The 22,426-nt window shown below is 42.6% G+C and overlaps 2 protein-coding genes across 2 annotated transcripts in view; both read right to left on the bottom strand.

The window, feature by feature from the left end:
• The window catches only part of cUnh8orf34 (chromosome Un C8orf34 homolog), a gene marked incomplete at its 5' end in the record, with an annotated part of 83,802 nt that extends 72,867 nt beyond the window's left edge, over positions 1-10,935 (bottom strand). Inside the window, 1 exon segment of the mRNA XM_084048416.1 lies at positions 10,867-10,935. Within this exon segment, the coding sequence (XP_083904542.1) occupies positions 10,867-10,935 (69 nt within the window).
• A 1,584-nt stretch (positions 10,936-12,519) lies between these two features.
• The window catches only part of prex2 (phosphatidylinositol-3,4,5-trisphosphate-dependent Rac exchange factor 2), a 160,083-nt gene continuing 150,176 nt past the window's right edge, over positions 12,520-22,426 (bottom strand). The window contains exons 40-41 of the mRNA XM_084048787.1: positions 15,404-15,471; positions 12,520-13,707 (exon numbers count right to left, since the gene is read on the bottom strand). Coding sequence (XP_083904913.1) covers positions 13,662-13,707; positions 15,404-15,471 — 114 coding nt within the window. The 3' untranslated portion in view covers positions 12,520-13,661. The remainder of the gene's footprint in view (positions 13,708-15,403; positions 15,472-22,426) is intronic.

Below are 22,426 nucleotides of genomic sequence, written 5' to 3'. Positions count from 1 at the left end.
TCACTGGAGGAGATCCAGACCTTGAATCAGCAGGAAGACGAAAGGAGTTCATGCGGAAGAGGGGAGGAGCGTGAGAGACAGAGGGCATGGGCACCTCACTAGACTGGCACCCTGTCTAAAACACACACACACACACACACACACACACACACACACACACACACACACACACACACACACACACACACACACACACACACACACACACACACACACACACACACACACACACACACACACACACACACACACACACACACACACACACACACACACACACACACACACACTTGAAACTGTACCTACACAGACAGACAGACAGACAGACAGACAGACAGACACGTTTGAAACTGTACATACACAGACGCCCAGACAGACAGACAGACAGACACACGCACACACACTTAAGAGACAACTGCACAAACACTTATTCATCTGTCCTGTGTTGTTCAAACAGTGTGACTGTCAAGCTTGTGTATATCAAACTGTCTGCTCCTGGCTTGACTCCATTAGAATTACTATTATTAATTACCTGCAGTAGGTCAGGCCATGGTAACTTTATTAACTCTAACACCATCCTCTGCAGTCTCCCTCTCTCTCTCTCTCTCTCTCTCTCCCTCTCTCTCTCTCTCTCTCTCTCTCTCTCCACATCCCATCTCCTCACCCCTTCCAACTACACATCTTCGTTCGATCGCCATTACTGTAGATGTGTGTCCTCTGCCTGCCTTCTCCTCTAGCTCTGATCGTGTAGCTCCCTCTTGCTGACTGTCCATTCCGGACTCCCACAGGCCCAACCTGGCCTCAGGATGGGTGTTCATCTGTCTGTCTTGTAGTAATTACTCCAACCTGTGCCTGAGGGGGAAATGCATTCATCCAGGCATAACTAAATGCCCACAACTCCCTGTCATATCAAAACATTAACGCTGATTTAAATGAAGAGGGTGCTTCTGCAGAATAAAGGACAACACCAGGGGGCTGAAATTCTATTGAGAAGTTGACTGTGGCCTCCATTTCAGCCATAATAACACACAATATCGATGAATCAAATACCATCTAATGCCTGTAATGTAATGATGAGTTAGAAAAATGCTTCCTTCTTCACTGAATTCTTCTGCTGTTGAATCCTCAATATGAATTGTGACACCTTCTCTCACAAGCTGAAAAAGCCCAACTTCAAATTTCAATGGGTGCCATTCACAATCACCATGGGGATACGTGATCATTCGATTTTATTGATGTGTTCCGGCCTGGGCTGGCATCATGCCACCGCAGCGTTCAATTTGTCACTTCTCACACAAGTCTACAGCGAGCGAGTGTCACAAACAATGGCATGCAAATGGTTGGCATACTATGACAAAAGGGGCATTAATCCCAAGCCTAATTTGTTCCTCTAGACTGTTGTGTCACCATTTAGCTAACAGGTGAAAAGCCCTCCCATGCATTAAACCGTGCAAAATATTTAGCCTGATTTACTAAGCCCCGCCTCACCCCCCCAACAGGGTCACGATAATCACCGGTCCCTCTGGATGATAAGGAAAGCTGAGGCCAACCTCTGACGGTCTTATTCACTGACCTCATTCTGTGGGGCTGGCTGGCAAGAGTGGGCAACAACAGCAGCAATAATAAACCAAATAGGCTGGCATGAAATGACAAAGCGCCCTCAAAGAGATAAGACACAAGTACATTCATTCAACGTGTGGGAGGAGTGATGAAAGCAGTCCAACCTTTAGGAGACAAATACAGTTTCCGGTGCAGTTACTGTTACATAAGAAAATACCTTTTTTGCTGAAGGATGAATTAATTAACTACTTTTCTGTCTCTCTATCTTTGCTGCTGTCTCTCTAGATCTCAAACATCAAGGATTTACAATGTAAACACATTGATCAAAAGGTTTCACACATTTTTTGACACATTCTCTTCCGATTGAGCGTAGTTTTACAGAGTTCTCAGCATGTCCCCCAACACACACAGAAGGGTATAACGAGTAGGATTTTCCAAAATCACATATTCAAAAAGAATCCCTTGCTATCATCCCTTACAATCATGAACTTAAAGTCCATACCCTGTGCACCCAAACTATGACTTGGGACCGCAACTGCTACTACAGACCCGATAGCCCCACTGGGTGCAATACGTCTGTCGGATTAACGCATGCCTCCCGCCCCACTAAGGTTAATAAATAAGAAATAAAAGTATAGAATGGCCACCTACTACCGTATAAATGTGCCCGTCCACCGATTGTCTTTATGTCGTTGTAGCACATTGAGTGCTACTGTGGATTCTTGCTGGAACAATTGATGAGACCACTTTGTAATTAAAGTGTGTAATTATTGACCACACACATGCACAATTGCACATGAACTACAACAGCCTTGCTGGGGCTGCTGCTTGCCATGCATTTAAAACAAACTCGTTAATATGTTAGCACCATTGAGCCAGCTCTTTCTCTCTGCTGGCGTTCTCTCTGGCATTTTGTGTTTGGCCTCGAAGCCAGCTCCAGCATGCTACTACAGTATAAAGTGGAGAGCACAATTAGACAAATGGAAACACCTGCCAATGCATGAACCCTGGCACTTTTCCCGTTAGTCAATCCCCCCATTTCCACCCTGTGTCCACTGTCTGTCCTACAGTTCCAATAGCTTGTGGCAAAAATGACAATAAACAGCCTAAATGTGGGAACATTTTAAAATAACAGCTTCCTCACTCCCTGCATATGACATCAGGCAATGGCAGTGTGCAAGTTCAGATTGATCGGATGGATTGAGTGAGTTTTGTTCATGTTGTAATAGGTTGACCCACTGCAGAGACCCTTCCCTCTGCCTGTATTGTCTTATTTTACTTTGTTCGGGATGTTTCAAATCCTGGGCGTCAACCTTTGGGCAGTAGGTTTGTGCCACTAACAAGCAGAGCTCAAACTCAATCACACCCAGGGGAGCCATAGTTCAGACAGAGACTGTGTGTGCGTGCGTGCGTGCCTGCGTGCGTGCGTGCACGTGTGGGTGTACGTGGGTGTGTGACTCCTGGCTGACTGACTGACCTCTCTACAGGACCAGGCTGGAAGCAGAAGCACAGCGGATTAGCAACACTACACAAGCTGTCAATACCAGTGTGGATGGATAAACCGCTCCCCTGAGGTATCTGCTGCATGAAACAGGTGTCTTTGCTGCAGGAGCAAAGACATTTAGTTCTGCTACGCTGGGCAACTAACTACAACAACACAGGAACAGTAGGGCTCAGGAGCGTCATTTGGGGTCTCAGGGGATGGCAATTGCCACCCCCTAGTGTTCACTCTCAAATTCAGTTATTTTATGCATATTTTCCCCAACTGAACATTTTTTGCTGATTAATCTGATTTCAGATCAACGCTGAGTGCATCTCAATCCATGCCCGTCCATCTACATTGGTCATTGGTGACATGTTATACAGTATATGTGCGTTTTCTTGTCTGCAACCATCTACGCCTCTGGTAGGGCTGCAACAATCTATTATCTTCTATCGATGATTATCAAATAATCAAATAATTGGGAAGCGTGTTTTTGGGGGAGTTTTGTCTCGGCCAGGCCGGACAGCCACGGACCAGAGACTATGTTTTCAGCCCTGTCTGTCCGTCTGTCTGTCCATGTGTCTGTGTGTGTCTGTGAGCAGCTAATCTCCGTCAGTGTTGGACTGATCGGCGTCAAACTTTGCACGCACACTCCCTGGAGATGGATTTTTTATATTTTACATTTTCTATATTATATTATTTTTTATATTACTCCTACAGATTTTGTCCAAACTTCACGCAAATCGGTACACATTATCTCTATAGTCATGTGATCAAGACTCTTGTCACTTTTCATATTCCATCCTGATTGGCCAAGATGGCCTTCCAAAGTTTGCGGGAGTAGCCCGTTTTTAACAAAATGCCACAAATCATGAACACAGCATCTGATTGCCGTGAAACTTTGCAAGCACATTCGCACTAGGCCGAGGAAGAAATGCCACCCTACATTATTCAACTCAGCCTCATGGTGGCGCTATAACAGGCCTATTTACGTTTTGGCACAATCAAAATTCTTTTTCCCCTTGGGTCATTACGCAACTCCCCAAGTAAGCCACGCCCAATTCTACCTGACAATATTAATGCCATTTTGTGTTTCCTTTGCAAAACACAGTTTGCTACTTTTGTCAAAACCTCACCCAAAGTGGTACACCTTATCTCTGTAGTTATGTGATCAAGATGTATCTGTCAGATTTTTCTGATTCCATTCCGATGGACTATGATTGGCTTTCAAAGTTTGCGGGAGAGGCCTTTGATTTTTACGAATCAAAGTCAAAGAAATTCTAATAGATTTGTTGTACTTGACTAAATCAATTAGTCTGATTATACACTTACACCCTATTTACATAAGCGTGTTTTGAGCTTGTAGATCTGCCATTTTCAGTATTTTTGAAAATAGATAACTGTTTATTAAAATGATTTATTATAATCGATTAGTTTGATTAACTGTTGCACCCCTACCATACAGTACGTAGGAACACAGATGTATTTGGAATGATACAATTACATATTTTTCAAAACAACAAGATTTTCAGTGATGATTTATATGGAGCCCTGTTAATACAATGACGAACTATACTTCAACATAAGCACTGACCTCTCTTGATCCAACATAATAAAAAACACCAAACCAGTAGTAGTGATTGTATGTTGAAACAAGTATTCACTTGAATAGGTTTTCCCAAGTGGAATGTCACTGCAGAAAGAGCTATGATGAGACCAATGCTTCCTCCATTACACAGAACACGGCACAGCCAATTCAGGTTCAGTTCAGCTATGGACCTTTTTCACAGATGGGTAAACAGCAGCTGAAGGTGATAACATTCATTATGGGTGTGTTTCATTATAGATGTTTCTGGCTACAAGAATGGACTACGCCTGTACAGTTAACTTCATGCTGGCACACACAGAATCACTGAAATGAAACATACCAAGAATGAATTATTAATGAGTTCTAATTAACTTCGGCTGCCATTTCCCATCTACGAAAAGGGTCCAATATAGAGTTTTAATGCACCTGTCCTTTATTGGGTCATTGCAGAAATCTCAACCTCCAAACGTTTACGAAACTTCCCCAAACCACAGTGAAAATCAGTGAGATATGAGCAACTGCGTGATATTGATGTTTTTGTGTACTTTAAGTGTTTAAAAACACAGTCTGCTTCTACTACCACTAGGACCCCTTCAAAGAAAGAAACAACCACCCCTCCTCCACCATGCCATTTCCCATTATACATTTTGGCATCAATTTTAAATGAGTGCTATTTCCAGAAAATAATTTGCCCACAATAGGGACGACAGGGATACTGTGGTTAACTTCAATCAGATAAGGCGTTCCAAGTGAGTTTAAATACAAACATAGCAAGTATTTTAAAAGCAATCATACTGTATATCCTACAGTATCAATTTGGTTCCTAAATTACAGGTATATAATATGTACACACTCCACTCTACGGGTTCATTGTTCCAAAATAACCTGTCCTCTAACATGCGATTGACAGATCACAGCAGCAAGAATTATGATTCCGGGTTTGCACTTCATGCTGATGAATGACGGCTGTTCCATTGTTGCCAACCTGCTCTATTACAAAAGTACTGATGTCAGTAGCCAGCAGCTAGAGACAAAATGCTCTGGTCTTACTGAGTGAAAAACAAAGAAAAAGACAATTTCACATAATAAACATGACCTTTTTGGAATAATGTTAGGTAAGTACAGTAGAGATAAACTGTACATATCATTACATATATAGTTTATGAAACGGTATAATATATAATGAGAAGACATACTGGACAGCATATGGTAAGTCCTTTCAATAAAGCCTTTCATATGATGTAAATAAAAATCTCTGGCAGATGCATCTATGATATTGTTCTTAATGGAACGGCCAAAAGAAAAGGCATGCTGCATAGTTCTGATAAGACATTGGAACGGGGTAGTTGTTTTAGCAGACTAGAGCAAGTGGTGGAGCATAACGGCGCTATAATTATCGCTACATTTGTGTAGGGTGTGGAGGGAGGATGTGACTGCATTGTGCAGTAGACAGATCTTGAAAGAAAGAAGAGGAAACACATGGCATGCATTGCGCTTCATTCATTTAGCTATTTCTGGGTACCAGCATGGACGCCTATACAGTTAATACAGCAATGCTTGCCTTGCACACAGAAACACTGAAATGAAACATAACAAGAATGAATGTTATTAACTTCCGCTGCCATATACCTATCTGTGAAAAGGCTCCAATGGAGTTTTAACACTCCTGTGCTTTGTTGAATCATTGCAGGCCTTTCAACAAGAAAAAAAACATTTAACTTAACTCCCCAAACCACTGTGCAACCATTGGATGAAACTCCCCCATTCCAGCTCCCATTATACATTTTGGCATCGCTCTAAATGAGTTGTTGGTGCCAATCAATTAACTAGGATGCAGCAGCCCAGGCCATGGGCTTGGGTTTGTGAGAAAAGAGTGTGGGGGATTCTTCTTCTTCAAAGAAAATCTGCATAAATATACATACTATACGATACAGGGTTTCCTCTGCATACATAAGTAGGGGTTTCTCTGTGTACGTGCATACTGTAAATGAACTCTGTGCAAACATATTTCAAGGTTACACTACATACTGTTATGGGGCATTTCAATGTAAGGTGTATACAGTCAGTGGGACTCCACTGCATACATTTTCCTGTCAAAGCTGAACTCATTTCACTTCTCATGGAGGCCTGATCTCGATCTGTCTATCCCTTGTTTCTGTCCAGAGCTTCTTGCAAAATGCTGGGCCAATCAACGTCAAACGTTTAGTGCAGGCTGCCAGCAGGCTAAGGAAGACACTCAATCCTCATTTTTTTTCAATCAAAATGGTGGCGCTATACCAGCCCAATTTAAGTTTTGGCGTATAACTCTTGAACCGTAGGTCATACATAAAAAATCATTTAGCCCTAGATTCCTTTGATCATGACGCAACTCTCTATACTGCAACACTCATTTCCGCCAAACTAGATTTTCCACCATTTTGCATTTTCTTCAAAACACACTTTTTACTACTACTCGTACAGACTCGTCCAAAACTCACACAAATTGCCACACATCTCATTTAATAGTGACTCTATTTAATAGAGTCATTTAATAAACCAATTAGCTATCATTCGCTTCCAAAGTTTGTGGGTGAGGCCAATCCTATGTTAAAATTGGCTAATGGGAGGGCGGGCAGGCCGGCCAGCGGGCGGACCACAGCCACGTCACTATAGCCTCGGAAACCCAGCCTTTTTTTTTTACTATGACTCAGACATAACCATAAACAAACCCGATACTCCCATAGTATAGGCATGTACAGTATGGAGATCAGGACTCAAGGGAGTGCAGTGACCGCTGTCGATGAGTTTGGATATGCGGTTGTCCAGAACCGCAGAGCCAACCGATATGTCCATATATAGGCATATATAGATAATATACAGTTGTCCAGAACTGCCGATCCAACCAATATGTCCATATGGGCAATATGGACGTATACTGATGATTTCCAATTGGGCATAAAAGGGACATGGACTGACAGATACAGGTACTACGGTCACTATGACTCAGACATATCGGTCGGATCGGCGGTGTGACGTAGGTGTGTGAGCCTGTGAGGATGTACTCTAGATGTGAGGGCCGTGTGCCTATACCTCTTTGTCCAATCATCCCAGAATTTGAATCACACTGAGGGGCCTCTAAACAACGCAGAGGGGGCGGTCTCTCTTCTGGATTCAACGTGTGAACCAGTGCATCAATTTTGCAATGGAGTGCTGATGGACCTTTATGCATTTGGGGCAATAAAGAGTTTTTTAAGAGCAAACGCAAAGTAAACCAAGCTACCCCATTTATCAGGAGGACAGAAGGAGCCCCAGGGGACATTTCATAGGCTCCTAGTGTATATCACTTCACTCTTCATTCTCCTCTGCAAATTGAACTACAGTGGAGAGCAATCCAATGGTGCATAATTTATAGTATACATGGTACAGTACATGGTAAAGCTATGTGAGTAACATTCTACAATATTTACAACTTACGGTACATGTAAAGTCTGTCAGCAATAATGCATATCCTTTGAAAAGCAACACCTGTTCGTATCAATGACATCCTATATCTTGTGTATTTAACACTTGACACTGGCTACATCTTGTGTGTTTAATACTCCATGACACATACATCTTGTGTATGATGACACTACCTACATCTTGTGTATGATGACACTGCCTCCATCTTGTGTATTTACAACTCGATGACACTGCCTACAGCGTGTATATTTACTTAATCATTTATATTCACTCATTGTACAAATGGATTACACGCTGTGGCATAAGCTCATTTATCTTTTGGACAGCAGTTCTTTTGATTGTCACCACATGCACCAGCTTTAAGCCACGTAAGTAATTTGCTTTAATATTCTTCAGTAGCCACATAAAAGCAGGTCTCTTCTCCTCTTTACTGAGCATGAACACTTCAAACATTCCTAGTTTCAGAGAGCAACAAGCAAGGAGGTGCGAAGACAGGAGAAGACAAGCAACCAATAGTGAAAAACAGAAAATATAAGAGTTGTAGGGTGAGAGGCAGCACAGAGGCACAAATGGGTGCAGAGACGCCAGGCAGGAAAGACAAACTGAGGAAAGTACACTGCAAGGGTCCATTCTTACACTCTGAGAGTTAAACTGACACTCAGGATTTTACAGCGCAGAGATAGGTCACACCGAGGATTTCCACATTGTGTTCAGCACCGTCTCGTTGAGTGCTGTGGCCCGACATGATGTAATATTGATTCTGACATACTCCACTGGCTCATTCCACGTTAAGCGATGAGTCGCTGTCCTCAGTGCTGAAACAGCCCTCACTAGTCTAATCCTTCCACTGCATACAACAGCTGCTTAACATGCAGACTGTGTGTGCCACAGCTAGGAGGCCAGTTAAAACCAGGATTTGTTTCATCAGCACTTTTGAAACACGATGTGCATGCAGATTCAATAATTCATTCATCATTATGGTGTGCAAACAAATACATGCACGCGCACACACACACACACACACACACATCTTAACCTGGCCTAGCAGAACCATCCGTGCTGACTCATCATCCTTCATCCCTTCAGTATATCCATTTTTTAGATCTGATTTGAGATCTGATCTCAAATCAAACAAGCAGGCAGCTTCAGCTTAATGTTCTACCTATCAATCTCCCTCCTTCTCTGTCCTGCACACACCTGTCTTGTCTGTTTCAACAACAAATCCAATAGCAAACAAGGAAAGAAGTAATGCCCTTGGTTGCTAGGATGCCACGCTGAGAAGAACACACCATGATGAACAGCTCCCTAGACAGTCAGTCACAGTCACAGTCAGTCAGACAGACAGACAGACAGACAGACAGACAGACAGACAGAAAGTCAGTCAGTCAGTCAGTCAGTCAGTCAGTCAGTCAGATAAGCAGGTGTGGTACCCTTTAGGCTGCTTGGTCTGTGATATTTGTAAAACACAGTATACAGTATACACAACCAATGTCAATTAGCCTACTATTGCAGGGTGAAGCTAAGCTGGAGAATAGGCTATGCAGAAGCCTAAAATATTACTAAAAATAACCCTCTGAGATGCAAACTTGTAAAAAACGAATTCAAATGGCTCATAAGTTGTCTGACCTAAAGGTTACTACTTCAATCACTAAACGTTAGCCGTGAACATGTGTGTGAGGGTCATTTGGAGTAAGTAACATTGATTATTTAACCACTTGAATCTCAGCAAGTCAGCATCCATATTCTGGGGGAAACATTTAGCCAAAATGTATGTATATCGGCTGATTTTGGCAAAGAGGATTTTGGTGTAGAGTGAAAAAAAGCGTACCAAGTGCAAAGCCAAATCAGGACCGTTTTACTAAATCTAATCAGTGGTTGAAGGCGTCGTTGCTGTGCGTTCATTCTCAGTTTACATCAGTTTGCTCCGAGATTAACCACTTAAACCCCAGCATCCGTATTCGGGGACAACCTTCTCTGAAAATAGCTGATCGTTGAGAGCTTGTAGATCTGCTATTTTCAGTGAAAAATATGTAATGTAGAGCGAAAACAGAAAAAACACTAGCATAGATCGAGCCCTGAGAGACCATAAGGGGTTTAAGTGGTTAATAAACGCCAACCCTTTTCTGCTGTAAACTGCATGTAGAACTGCAGCGCAGCGGGACGTTTCAGAGTCCTCTCTGAAGATGAAGTCACAACGAAACTCCGTGTATTGAAATAGATCTGCTTTGACTGGAGGGTTTCGTCATACAGTACATTAGATGTCTGGAAGGAACAACTGTGTGTAACAGGATAGGTGGGCACTAGGGACATCTGGGCACCTCAATGTAAAATTCGCTATTTTGTCCAAAATGTAAACAAAAAAAAGATTTTTGGAAAATGTTTTTAAGTAAAGTAAAGAATACATGATTAGAATATACTAAAACATTCGACAATTAAGGTCTAATATTTATACAATTGCTACAAATAGCTACAAAACGTGTATATCCGGTCATTTTGGGGCATAAACAAGAAGTTGAAGGATACAATTAAGTATGATAATGATGTGCCTTGCATGTTCACATCATGTATAGGCTACTTTACATTACGACCATTTTTTTTTAATTTATAACATTTTGGACAAAATAGCCAATTTTACATCGAGGTGCCCAGATGCTCACCTCTATCCTGTATCCATTTATATAATCCAAAACTGAAGTACAATCTACTTGCGTATTATGTAGGCTACCAACGCCTCACAATTTGAATGTGCACGTCTTATATTGAAACACTTATTTGGATTACTATGTGCACTTACCTCAAACAAGGGTCCAATTTTATTCTTCTCCAGATATGACTGAATTCTGGACTGCTGTGGAGACGCCATGAAGACACTGGAATGTCTTGATGGAAGAACCTTTAATAGGAGGATGAAATAAGTTGGAACGGTGTCATTCGTTCAAGTGGACGGACTCTCACCGGCCGGCCAGATGGATAAAGGACTGCAACCAAGTAGGCTACAGTGAAACGGGATCAAGTTGTATTGGGATGATAGGACAAAGTGCGGTGCTGGCACCTCCTCACCTCGTAGCATGTTGTGGAGGATGGAGGTGTAACGGCCGCGCGGTGCTTGGCTCAAATTGTCTGCTCGGCACGGGACCGTCCCCACCGTGACTGTCTCTCTCTCTCTCTCTCTCTCTCTCTCTCTCTCTCTCTCTCTCTCTCTCGCTCCCTTTCCTCTCTTTCTCTCCCCCCTTTCTCTCTCTCTCCCCTCTCTCCCCTCTCTCCTCTCTCTCTCTCCCTCTCTCCCTCCACCCTCTCTCTCTTTCTCTCCGTCTCTCTCTCTCTCTCTCTCTCTCTCCCGCCCTCTCCACACACTTTCTCTCTCTCTCTCTCTCTCTCTCTCTCTCTCTCTCTCTCTCTCTCTCTCTCTCTCTCTCTCTCCCCCTCCCCCCCTCTCTACCCTCCCTCCCTCCCTTTCTCCCTCTCTCGCTCTCTCTAGCGACAGCTTCCCCCTGGAAGCCAATGGTAAAAACTGGTCCTTGACAGTGATTACACATCTAACGCTCATTGGCTGCTATAGCCATCATCAGTGGGAAAACGCCCCTCCCATTTATCCACAGGTCCTACCAGATGAACTACTATATTGTATCTGGATGCACCTCTTTACATCTGCATCTGCGCTGCACCAAATGTCTTGCAGCCAGGCAGCAATTTGTACTGTTCATTTTGATCATGAATAGAATACAGAAGGTGTGTTCTGTTGTTTCAACACATGTCCTACGTGTTTCCACTAGACCAGGGGTCTTCAACAGGGGGTCCGTGACCCCTAGGGGGTCGTCAGAGTCACTACAGGGGGCCGGGAGGCCATCACATCTTTGTGTGATAGGATAATTGTTTTACATTAACAACTTGACCCCTATCTTCAGAACTTCAGCCAAAAATAGTCGATCTACAAGCTCACAAGCCTTGCAGTGGGAGGTGTTGTGAGCTTGTAGATCGGCTATTTTCGGCAAAGAGGTTTGGCGTAGAGGGGAAAAAGAGCAGACCAAGTACAGAGCCAAAGTTGACTATGTATTGAGGGTTTAAGTGGTTCAATATCTGAAAATACACATTAACAACAATAAAATACACAACACTGATGATAGTGTTTTCAAACAAGTCCATGAAGCTATCTATGAAATCTATGAAGAGTTTAACCTGCAACACAATTGTATACAATATGTACGGGGGGGTGGGTTGCTTCATCCAGCTAAGGGGTCCTCGGGCTGAAAAACATTGAAGACCCTTGCACTAGAGTAACTACTATCAGTAGTAGGCTACCTGTAGGCTACTATAGAAACATTACAAAGACCCTGAAATGTTAAGTTTATCACACAAGTAGAACATTTATGTAAAAAAGTGGCCTATAATGCCAGACAATTCATAGGAAAATAAATGTATTTTGTCCAGACAATGTTATCATTTTTAATCTTTTTTTTAACAAACATATCCTCACATGTTTTTTTTTTATTTGTTGTGTTTTGAATATGATATACAGACTGCCAAGTCAAGTTACATTTTTACAATAAATGTAATATTGAGACATTATGCAAAACACTATAAAACTGGAGCTTATTGATGCAGTTTAAAACCACTTGATGTTTGCATAGTAGTAAGCTAGTCATCCTTTCTACAATGTTAACGTCCAATAGTAGTGATAAGTAACACATAGTAACAGTTCAATCCTGAGTACTGGCAATATAAAATAAAGTATGTTTCATAGCTCTACTTCAAAGACCGTGGCATAACCTATGACACGTTAATACTGATAAACCATACAAAACATCTTTAGATCTGTACTGCTCAAGCCACAAAACGGCAGTGTAGAAAGTAAAACCTTCACGTCAACATTCAGTGAACCACATCGACTTACTCTAACAGTCTTGGGAAATAAGAAAAAAAGCTGGGACACGGGAGTATGGCTCCATTTTCACTACTGACCCACTTTTTTTCTAAGTATGCATATTTACAAGCCTGTGAACATCATATCTCCAAAGTTATACAAGAAGAAACATTCACATAGTTATGAGAAGTGAATATTGAGTCTCAAATAACAGGTAAACCAATAAAGCAAATGAGGCAAGGGCTGAAGGAATGCAAATAAAGAAACTGTCGTCAATGCTTTCTTTTACTCTGTCAATGTATTTTCCATCACTAACACCTTACTCACTTTATATGCAAAAGTGGCTAATACCAATGAATTATAAATGTCCTTCATGAAAACCAAGCAGCACACAATTCCTTCCATCTGCAGGGTGAGCACTGCACTGTTAAGATACAAATGTTTGTTTTCCCATTCTAAAATAAATTCTAATGAGATGCAGGATGAAAAACAAACAAACATAAAAAATAACATTTTCAAACACTTATGGAGTACAGCAAAAAAAAAAGTATTAAAAATACTATTTACTGTTTTAATATTCTATTTACAGTGAGGCGGCTGCTCTTTGAATGTAAAGAATTTGACCCATTGGCCAATTAGAGTTCCTTCATAGGCAGAAAGAAGAGTTGGTAGAAACGGCGGCGTTTGAGATCCAAAGCTCCTAAGCACGTCTTCAACAGCGCACTGCATTATGGGTCACCATCTGGAGGTGGAGGCTGGCATAGTCTGTACAGTCTGCATGGAGAAACACACAGATGAGAAGACGTCAACTCACCTGTACTTTGGGAGGAAAGTGTAATATTCAAGTCTATAGTGCCACAAATAAAACACTATTGGTCATATCATCACTATCAGGCAGAAGCCTCGTATCTCCATATTTCAAATTTGTATGCTTTGTCTTAAATCAATGCAAGCTCACAGCGTGTACATTTTTGCTATTATTATTATCGTTTTTTAAATGTTTGAAATGTTCTGAATATTTTTGCCTATAATGACATACAGTATAATAGGCCCAAAATAGGCCAGATTGAAAGTGGTCTGTCTGTGGGTTTTATAAATATTGAACCAATGAAAAGTCTTAACAAGAGCTTGTGACTAAATAACTACATTGGATCCATTGGAACAAAGGTTCTTCTTTCCATTTCCTGAAAAGTAACGGTTTTGGACAAGGTTTCCAGCCGACAGTGACGATATTCACATGGTGACTATTTTGCTACCCTACCCCTAATTGTAATGTCAGAGCAAAATAGCCACCATATAGTACATGAAAAAAGATAATTTCTTGGCACACACCTATTAATATTCTTCTGACTATACATCATCAGTTAAAAAAACATTACAATATTTTTAGTATTTAATCACAGCCCTGTTGGATGAATAGTTCAACTGTGTAGTTTCAATAACTATTAAATGGTACAGGAAGTATCATCACTGCGTATATATTAGTCTGGAACTTCGGTGTGGAAGATTCATTTCCAAGCGGCGGTTACAAACAGATTTCAAGCATCACAGCAAAAAAAAAAAATCCCACTTTGAATAATGGGCTCTGATTGGTCACCCACAACTCTGGGGTGAGCAAAATGTAATCCAAACTGAGGAGTGCCAAAGCCAAACCAATCTGTCCAGAGACATTTCTTTTTAGCTGTGGCAGATTTGTCTGGTTTGGTTTCCAGGCTAGGTGATATCACATACTGCACAAGCCTGTAAAGTACCCTGGAACTTAATCTGAGCTGGCACTGCTTTTCCCTGTCCTGCTCTGGTCGTGTGAAGTATCAGACCTTTGATTGTGGATGAGAGCCTCTGTCGTTCACATCCAGTGGAGCAGTCACTTACACATTGCACCAGTGGTTGGACACAGCATCTCAACACCAATCATCTCCCATTCTTTATTGTATTTGTCAATTTTACTAAAAGGTTCAAAATGGCTGACTGTCACACAAAAGCCCATGTGTCATAGCCAAGTGGCTGAGGCAGCCCTCATCCCTTGTCTAGCTGCGAGAGAGATCCCAAGCAACTGCTTTGTAATGGAACCCGCTTGGTTCAGTTCTAAATAATCACAAATGCTTGTGAACACACACACACACACACACACACACACACACACACACTATAGTACATGCATGCATGTGTGTGTGCACACACGCACGCGCACACACACACACACACACACACACACACACACACACACACACACACACACACACACACACACACACACACACACACACACACACACACACACACACACACACACACACACACACACACACACACACACAGTGCACTGCACAGTAAATATACACAGGTGCACGACACACAAAACAAATAGGCACACGCATACGCACAGTCTGTATGGATAGCCATTCAATTACAGATAGTGTAATGGCAGGTTTTTTAGCACCAAAATAGTTGGACCAGACTGTAATCTTACCTTGGCACTGAAGATGGTGTGCGGTCTCTCACTCCCAGGTTCTTGGCAGAATTCTGGACTCTAGCCCCCTGAAAGACAAGCAGAAAAACACTTCTAGGCATCGACGTGTATCAAATTAAAGCAGCACTGACACCAATTGGAGGTAGGAATAATACTGCAGACAGCAAGTTTAAATAAAGCTTAGGCCACAGGACCTTTCAGCCGTCCCTGTATTGGGACCATAATTGGCCCAAAGCCTTGCAGATAAACAGAGTTGTGACATTGAAGGGGATGTGAAACTTTCTTTGTGAATCAGTTTGTACATGTTTGAAATAAATGCTTGGAATTCACCCATTAAGACCTGGAACGCATGTGTCACTTTAGATTTCTTTGGTTATTCAAAAATAGCAGATATACAAGCTCATAGTGCGGCACTCGGTGCCGCGCTATGAGCTTGTAGATCTGCTATTTTTGAAAAATATTGAAAAAATATTTTTCAGATTTAAAAAAAAACCTGTTAGGATTTAGAAAACATTTTTAAGAATCGCCTCAGGTCTTAATGGGTTAAATATTTACAGGCATAACTCTTCCTTTGACTGATGGCTTTTCTTTGGCCTTGGTCCGTGAACGGGCTTGCTTACAGGCGTAAATTAATTAATACAGGATTCACATGTGTCTTTAAAGTCCCCTGAGCCTGGGCGGTGAGCTGTGATTCGTTGTCATCTTGCCCCTACGCGGAATCAATCACTGGTGTCAGAGCTTGTTTAATAGCCCGAGTCCCCCCTGGACAAGATTGTTTTCTATCAGGCACACACTGCTAGTGGTCAGCTATGAGGTAAACGGTGAAAGCAGCTATAAATATTGTGGGTGGGTAACTAGATGTCCTGTACTGCTACTCAAAAGCAAGGCAGCAAGCACAAGCTAAAACTAGCTATCGCTGCAGTGTTCTATCTATCCACCTGCCTGTCTGTCTATGTATGCAAGCAAGCATATAGGCTATAAATGTGTGATTTATAAAAAAAAATTACAAGGTAAGAAATTTAGAATGTGTGTGTGTGTGTGTGTGTGTGTGTGTGTGTGTGTGTGTGTGTGTGTGTGTGTGTGTGTGTGTGTGTGTGTGTGTGTGTGTGTGTGTGTGTGTGTGTGTGTGTGTGTGTGTGTGTGTCAGATAATGCCCAGTCAGGGCCACATTATGCACTTTGCTGATGTTCCAGTGTTTTGCAGGCCCTGCACACAGTCAGCTGCTGGAGGGGGGCTGGGGGGGGGGGGGGGGGTGCAAAGACAGTAAGGGAATAAAAGCAACTCAGCGTCTCTGCAGTCTAAAGCCAAGAACACCTGCACTCACAAATACTTTTTCCAACTCTTTAATTTTCACTTTTTTCTTTATCCAAGCCTTTGTATCTGTGTCTTAGTGTACGTATGTCTCTCTATTTCTGGATTAATCTAGATAATAACCACACGTGTGCGTACACACACGCGCACGCACACACACACACGCACACACACACACACACACACACACACACACACACACACACACACACACACACACACACACACACACACACACACACATAAGGTCATGAGTGCCTCTTCTTTGTACTGGGTGCGGTTGACCTATAAGTGCATTAGCTGTTTCACCCCCGCTGTAAGAACTCTATGGGCAGTCTGTCTGACTGTCCGTCTATGATAGCAGGATAGCATCAGCAATTAAACGATACCTATCACACCCATCCGTCCTGATGTCTCCAGACAGGGATATGCCCCCTGAGGTCACTATGGGATAAGGACACTAGTATACACACAGGTTGACAATGGAAACAGAAGTTTCAAACGTATGTACCGGTAGTCATTTCAGCAAGCAATTGTAAATATGCCGTCAGCTATTCATTGGGATGGGTGGCTTTGTCAATTGTCATAAAACCAGAAGAAAGGTGTAGTCCACATATTGTCTCACTGCGTGTGTATAGTATATAGCCTGTGATGTGAAATATATTTTGTAAAATTGCTCACTAATGCATATCACTCACATTTCTGGTCTACAGAAGCCGGGTACTGTAGATTAATGTTTTGTGACCTCTGCCCACATCATTTCAGTGATATTTTGAACATTTCACAAAGGCTAGATCTCCTTGGAGTAAATTCTTCTGCTGAGCTTGCAGAATCCACTTCATTCCATTTGAGCAGCATTGATTGATCTGTCCTGCATGTGTGTTCTCTAGAGTGTATTCGCCGCAGAATTTAACTCTTTAGACTCTCTGAGTTAAATTAACCTTGAGGATTTACTTGTGCAGAATTATACAATAAAAAAATTTAATCATTCAGAGGATACAGACCCCTGCCCGTGCATGCTACACCTACCTTTTCGACCCAAAACATAGTGATTTCTTTGCGGAAGCCTAATGATCATTCTCACAAAGTTTGACAGTCCGGCCATCTGTTCTTGGGTTATTTTTTAAAAGGGTAATATAATATAACTAGAAAAAGTGCTCCTCGGAGCACAGGTCTCCGCCAGGTCAGGTACGTTATTGTGGCCTCCTGGTGGTGCTATAATAGGCCAATGTGAAAAGGGTGCCATTTGTTCAGGGGCTTTTCACTGCAATCGGACACTGCATTCATGATTTGAGGCATTTTGTTCCAAAAATGTGTTTTGCAAAATTAGACCTGCTGGTGGCGCTATAACAGGCCAATGTGAAAAGGGTGGCATTTCTTCCTCGGCCTAATAGAAATGTGCGTGTGAAATTTCACGGAAATCGCAAGCTACGTTCATGATTTGAGGCATTTTGTTCAAAACGGACCAATCCTGCAAACTTTGGAAGCCAATCTTAGGCAATCAGGATGAAATATGTGAAATCGGATAAATCCGTGTTGATCACATGACTATAGAGATACTGTGTACTGATTTGTGTGATGTTTGGACAAAATCTGTAGGAGTAGTATCAATAAATGTGTTTTGCACATATCGGCCTCCTGGTGGCGCTATAACGGGCCAATCTGAAAAAAATGGGCCAGAGGTTCTGAATTGGCATCCAGGGAGTGTGCGTGCACAGTTTCGCAGCGGCCGGGCAAACGGTGTCAGAGATTAGCTGCTAACGGACGGACAGGACGGACGGACACACGGACGGACGGACGGACGGACGGACGGAGGGTAAAACATACTCTCTCGCCATGCCTTTCGGCCAGACAATAATAAACTTTATTTATATAGCACCTTTTTAAACAATGTTACAAAGTGCTTAACAACTTAAAATCAGACAGTGAACAATGAAATACAATTATGCAACTAGAAAAAGTGCTCCTCGGAGCACAGGTCTCCGCCAGGTCAGGTACGTTATTGTGGCCTCCTGGTGGCGCTATAATAGGCCAATGTGAAAAGGGTGCCATTTGTTCACAGGCTTTTCACTGCAATCGGACACCGCGTTCATTATTTGAGGCATTTTGTTCCAAAAATGTGTTTTGCAAAATTAGACCAGCTGGTGGCGCTATAACGAACCAATGTGAAAAGGGTGGCAATTCTTCCTCGGCCTAATAGAAATATGCGTGTGAAATTTCACGGAAACGCAAGCTGCGTTCATGATTTGAGGCATTTTGTTCAAAACGGACCAATCCTGCAAACTTTGGAAGCCAATCTTAGGCAATCAGGATGGAATATGGGAAATCGGATAAATCCTTGTTGATCACATGACTATAGAGATACTGTGTACCGATTTGTGTGATGTTTGGACAAAATCTGTAGGAGTAGTATCAATAAATGTGTTTTGCACATATCGGCCTCCTGGTGGCGCTATAACGGGCCAATCTGAAAAAAATGGGCCAGAGGTTCTGAATTGGCATCCAGGGAGTGTGCGTGCACAGTTTCGCAGCGGCCGGGCAAACGGTGTCAGAGATTAGCTGCTAACGGACGGACAGGACGGACGGACACACGGACGGACGGACGGACGGACGGACGGAGGGTAAAACATACTCTCTCGCCATGCCTTTCGGCCAGACAATAATAAACTTTATTTATATAGCACCTTTTTAAACAATGTTACAAAGTGCTTAACAACTTAAAATCAGACAGTGAACAATGAAATACAATTATGCAACTAGAAAAAGTGCTCCTCGGAGCACAGGTCTCCGCCAGGTCAGGTACGTTATTGTGGCCTCCTGGTGGCGCTATAATAGGCCAATGTGAAAAGGGTGCCATTTGTTCACAGGCTTTTCACTGCAATCGGACACCGCGTTCATTATTTGAGGCATTTTGTTCCAAAAATGTGTTTTGCAAAATTAGACCAGCTGGTGGCGCTATAACGAACCAATGTGAAAAGGGTGGCAATTCTTCCTCGGCCTAATAGAAATATGCGTGTGAAATTTCACGGAAACGCAAGCTGCGTTCATGATTTGAGGCATTTTGTTCAAAACGGACCAATCCTGCAAACTTTGGAAGCCAATCTTAGGCAATCAGGATGGAATATGGGAAATCGGATAAATCCTTGTTGATCACATGACTATAGAGATACTGTGTACCGATTTGTGTGATGTTTGGACAAAATCTGTAGGAGTAGTATCAATAAATGTGTTTTGCACATATCGGCCTCCTTGTGGCGCTATAACGGGCCAATCTGAAAAATTTGGGCCAGAGGTTCTGAATTGGCACCCAGGGAGTGTGCGTGCACAGTTTCGCAGCGGCCGGGCCAACGGTGCCAGAGATTAGCAGCTAACGGACGGACAGGACGGACGGACCGACGGACGGACAGGGGGTAAAACATACTCTCTCGCCATGCCTATCGGCCTGGCGGAGACAATAACAAAAACAACACACAACAGTATCAGTGAGTAAAATGAGAAGCACCGAAATTCTGCTGTTAAAGGAGACACAGCATGAATTTAAAAAAAATATTTGATATTTAATATCATATGGTGTATGTCCCTCAAACCATTTTCAAAAGGTTTGAGCCTAAATCAACACTCAGATATACTCATCCCAAGTCAATTCTCTCAGGCTTATAAAGCACTTTCAGCTGCAATACCAAAACGTCCAGTTGGCTAGGGGGGTGCTGTACTGCGGTACTGAGCAATTCTGTCTGTCAAAATACATGGGCAGAAAGTTTGGTGAGGTAAGCAAACTTGCCATTCTGAGATGGCCTGTTCAGACACGCCCATTCTGAAAATCTCTGAAATGAGAATGAATGACTGAATGTTAAAAGAAAATATTTTTTGGGGTACAAGAGACACTGGGGAGCCAAAAAAATAAAAAAATAATAAAAAAAAGTGAAATTCATGGTGTGTCTCCTTTAAAGGACAACTTTGTTTTTTTACAACCAAGGTTTATGTTTTAGATTGTAATTAAAGTAAATAAAAGATGAGTGTTAATTTTTTTAAATGTACTACTTTCTATAGTTTTAGCAATTTTCACCATCTTATTTACAGTGGGCGGGGGCATTCTGTCCGGTGGCTAAATATGTATTTTTTTACACAATAACCCGGCATTTTCTTTATTATTATTTACAGTAGCTCTTCTAGCCCCCAATAACTCACATCTGGCCATCAAAGACCACAGGACCTTTTTTATTGTGTAAAAAAGGCATATTTAGCCACCGGACAGAATGCCCCGCCCACTGTAAAAAAATATCACGAAAATTGCTAAAACTATAGAAAGCAGTAAATGAAAAAAAATTAACACTCATCTTTTATTTACTTTAATTACAAGCTAAAATATAAACCTTGGTTGTAAAAAAACAAAGTTGTCCTTTAAGAGTTTAAAAAGGCCTTTCTATAAAAATGGGTCTTTAATTTGGTTTTAAAAATGCCAATGGAATTTGCAACCCTAATGTCCAGAGGGAGGCTGTTCCAGAGTGTAGGGGCCCTGACAGCAAAGGCCCGATCACCCTTGGTCACCAGCCTAGATGTAGGGACATCTAGTAGGTCGACGTCAGAAGATCTTAGGCGGCGGACACGTATATGGGGATCGAGCAGGTCAGTGAGACATTGTGGTGCCAGGCCATTAAGAGCTTTAAAAGCCAACAATAAAATCTTAAAATCTATTCTAAAAGTTACAGGCAGCCAGTGCAGTGCCGCCAGTACCGGGGTAATGGGCTCAGATCTCCTGGTTCCGGTGATGAGTCTGGCGGCGGCATTCTGTACCAAATTGTAGACGGTGTATGGAACCTTTATTGAGAGTGGAGTATAGGGCGTTACAATAATCTAGGCGGGATGAAATTAGGGCATTTACGACTTTGTGAAGGTTTGGGGTGGAGAGTATTGGTCTGATTCTGTGAATGTTCCTAAAGTGAAAAAAGCAGGTACGGACCACCGTTTTTACCTGGGCCTCAAGACGGAGGTCAGAGTCCAGTAGTACCCCCAGATTCTTGGCTATTGGTGTGACATTTGCTGACATGGAGTCAAGACAGTTATGGAGTTGGGATCTAGAGGTGAGAGGGCCAAACAGGAGAATTTCTGATTTGTTTGAGTTGAGTTGTAAAAAGTTTGCAGACATCCAGTTTTGGAGGTCGGCCAGGCAGGCCAGGGTAGAGGAAATTTGAAGTGACATGCAGCAAATGGATTGCCCGGCCTGGGAGTTGCACCGAGGAGGCGGGGACTCGCCGTCAGGCATTAGAACCTATGTGGGTTAGAATCCACGTGGTACATCCACCCTTGTCGGGCATCTATGCGAACACATTTGGCCCGAGTTCAGGGGAGGGAAGCCGGGCGGGGAGGGTGATATTGGTCATTGCACATACTCCTACGGGCTGGGCCGGTACCTTTCAGCAGGGAGTGTTGGCCGGGGGGAATAGGACAAAGGCCCTACGTCCTCCCGATGGGGGCTCCTCATGGCAAGTGACAACACAGAAATGTGTTTGGGGAGGAATTCATTGGCATAACGACTAAATTGGGGAGAAAAAGGTCTAACAGATATGACCTACAATGCATTGCTGCATGCAGGGTAAGAAACACTCAAGGCGGTTTGCAAAGTCTGGAGCGTAACAGCAGAGTGCAACCATGATGGATGGGCCAGTTGTGGCTGTGCTCTGCAGCTACATGACATTTGGTGACCTGCCCCTC

Source organism: Gymnoscopelus microlampas, assembly GCF_963454915.1.
Source record: "Gymnoscopelus microlampas genome assembly, chromosome: 22".
In the NCBI taxonomy this organism is placed as follows: Eukaryota; Metazoa; Chordata; class Actinopteri; order Myctophiformes; family Myctophidae; genus Gymnoscopelus; species Gymnoscopelus microlampas.
This window is presented reverse-complemented; position numbering and strand designations above follow the sequence as displayed.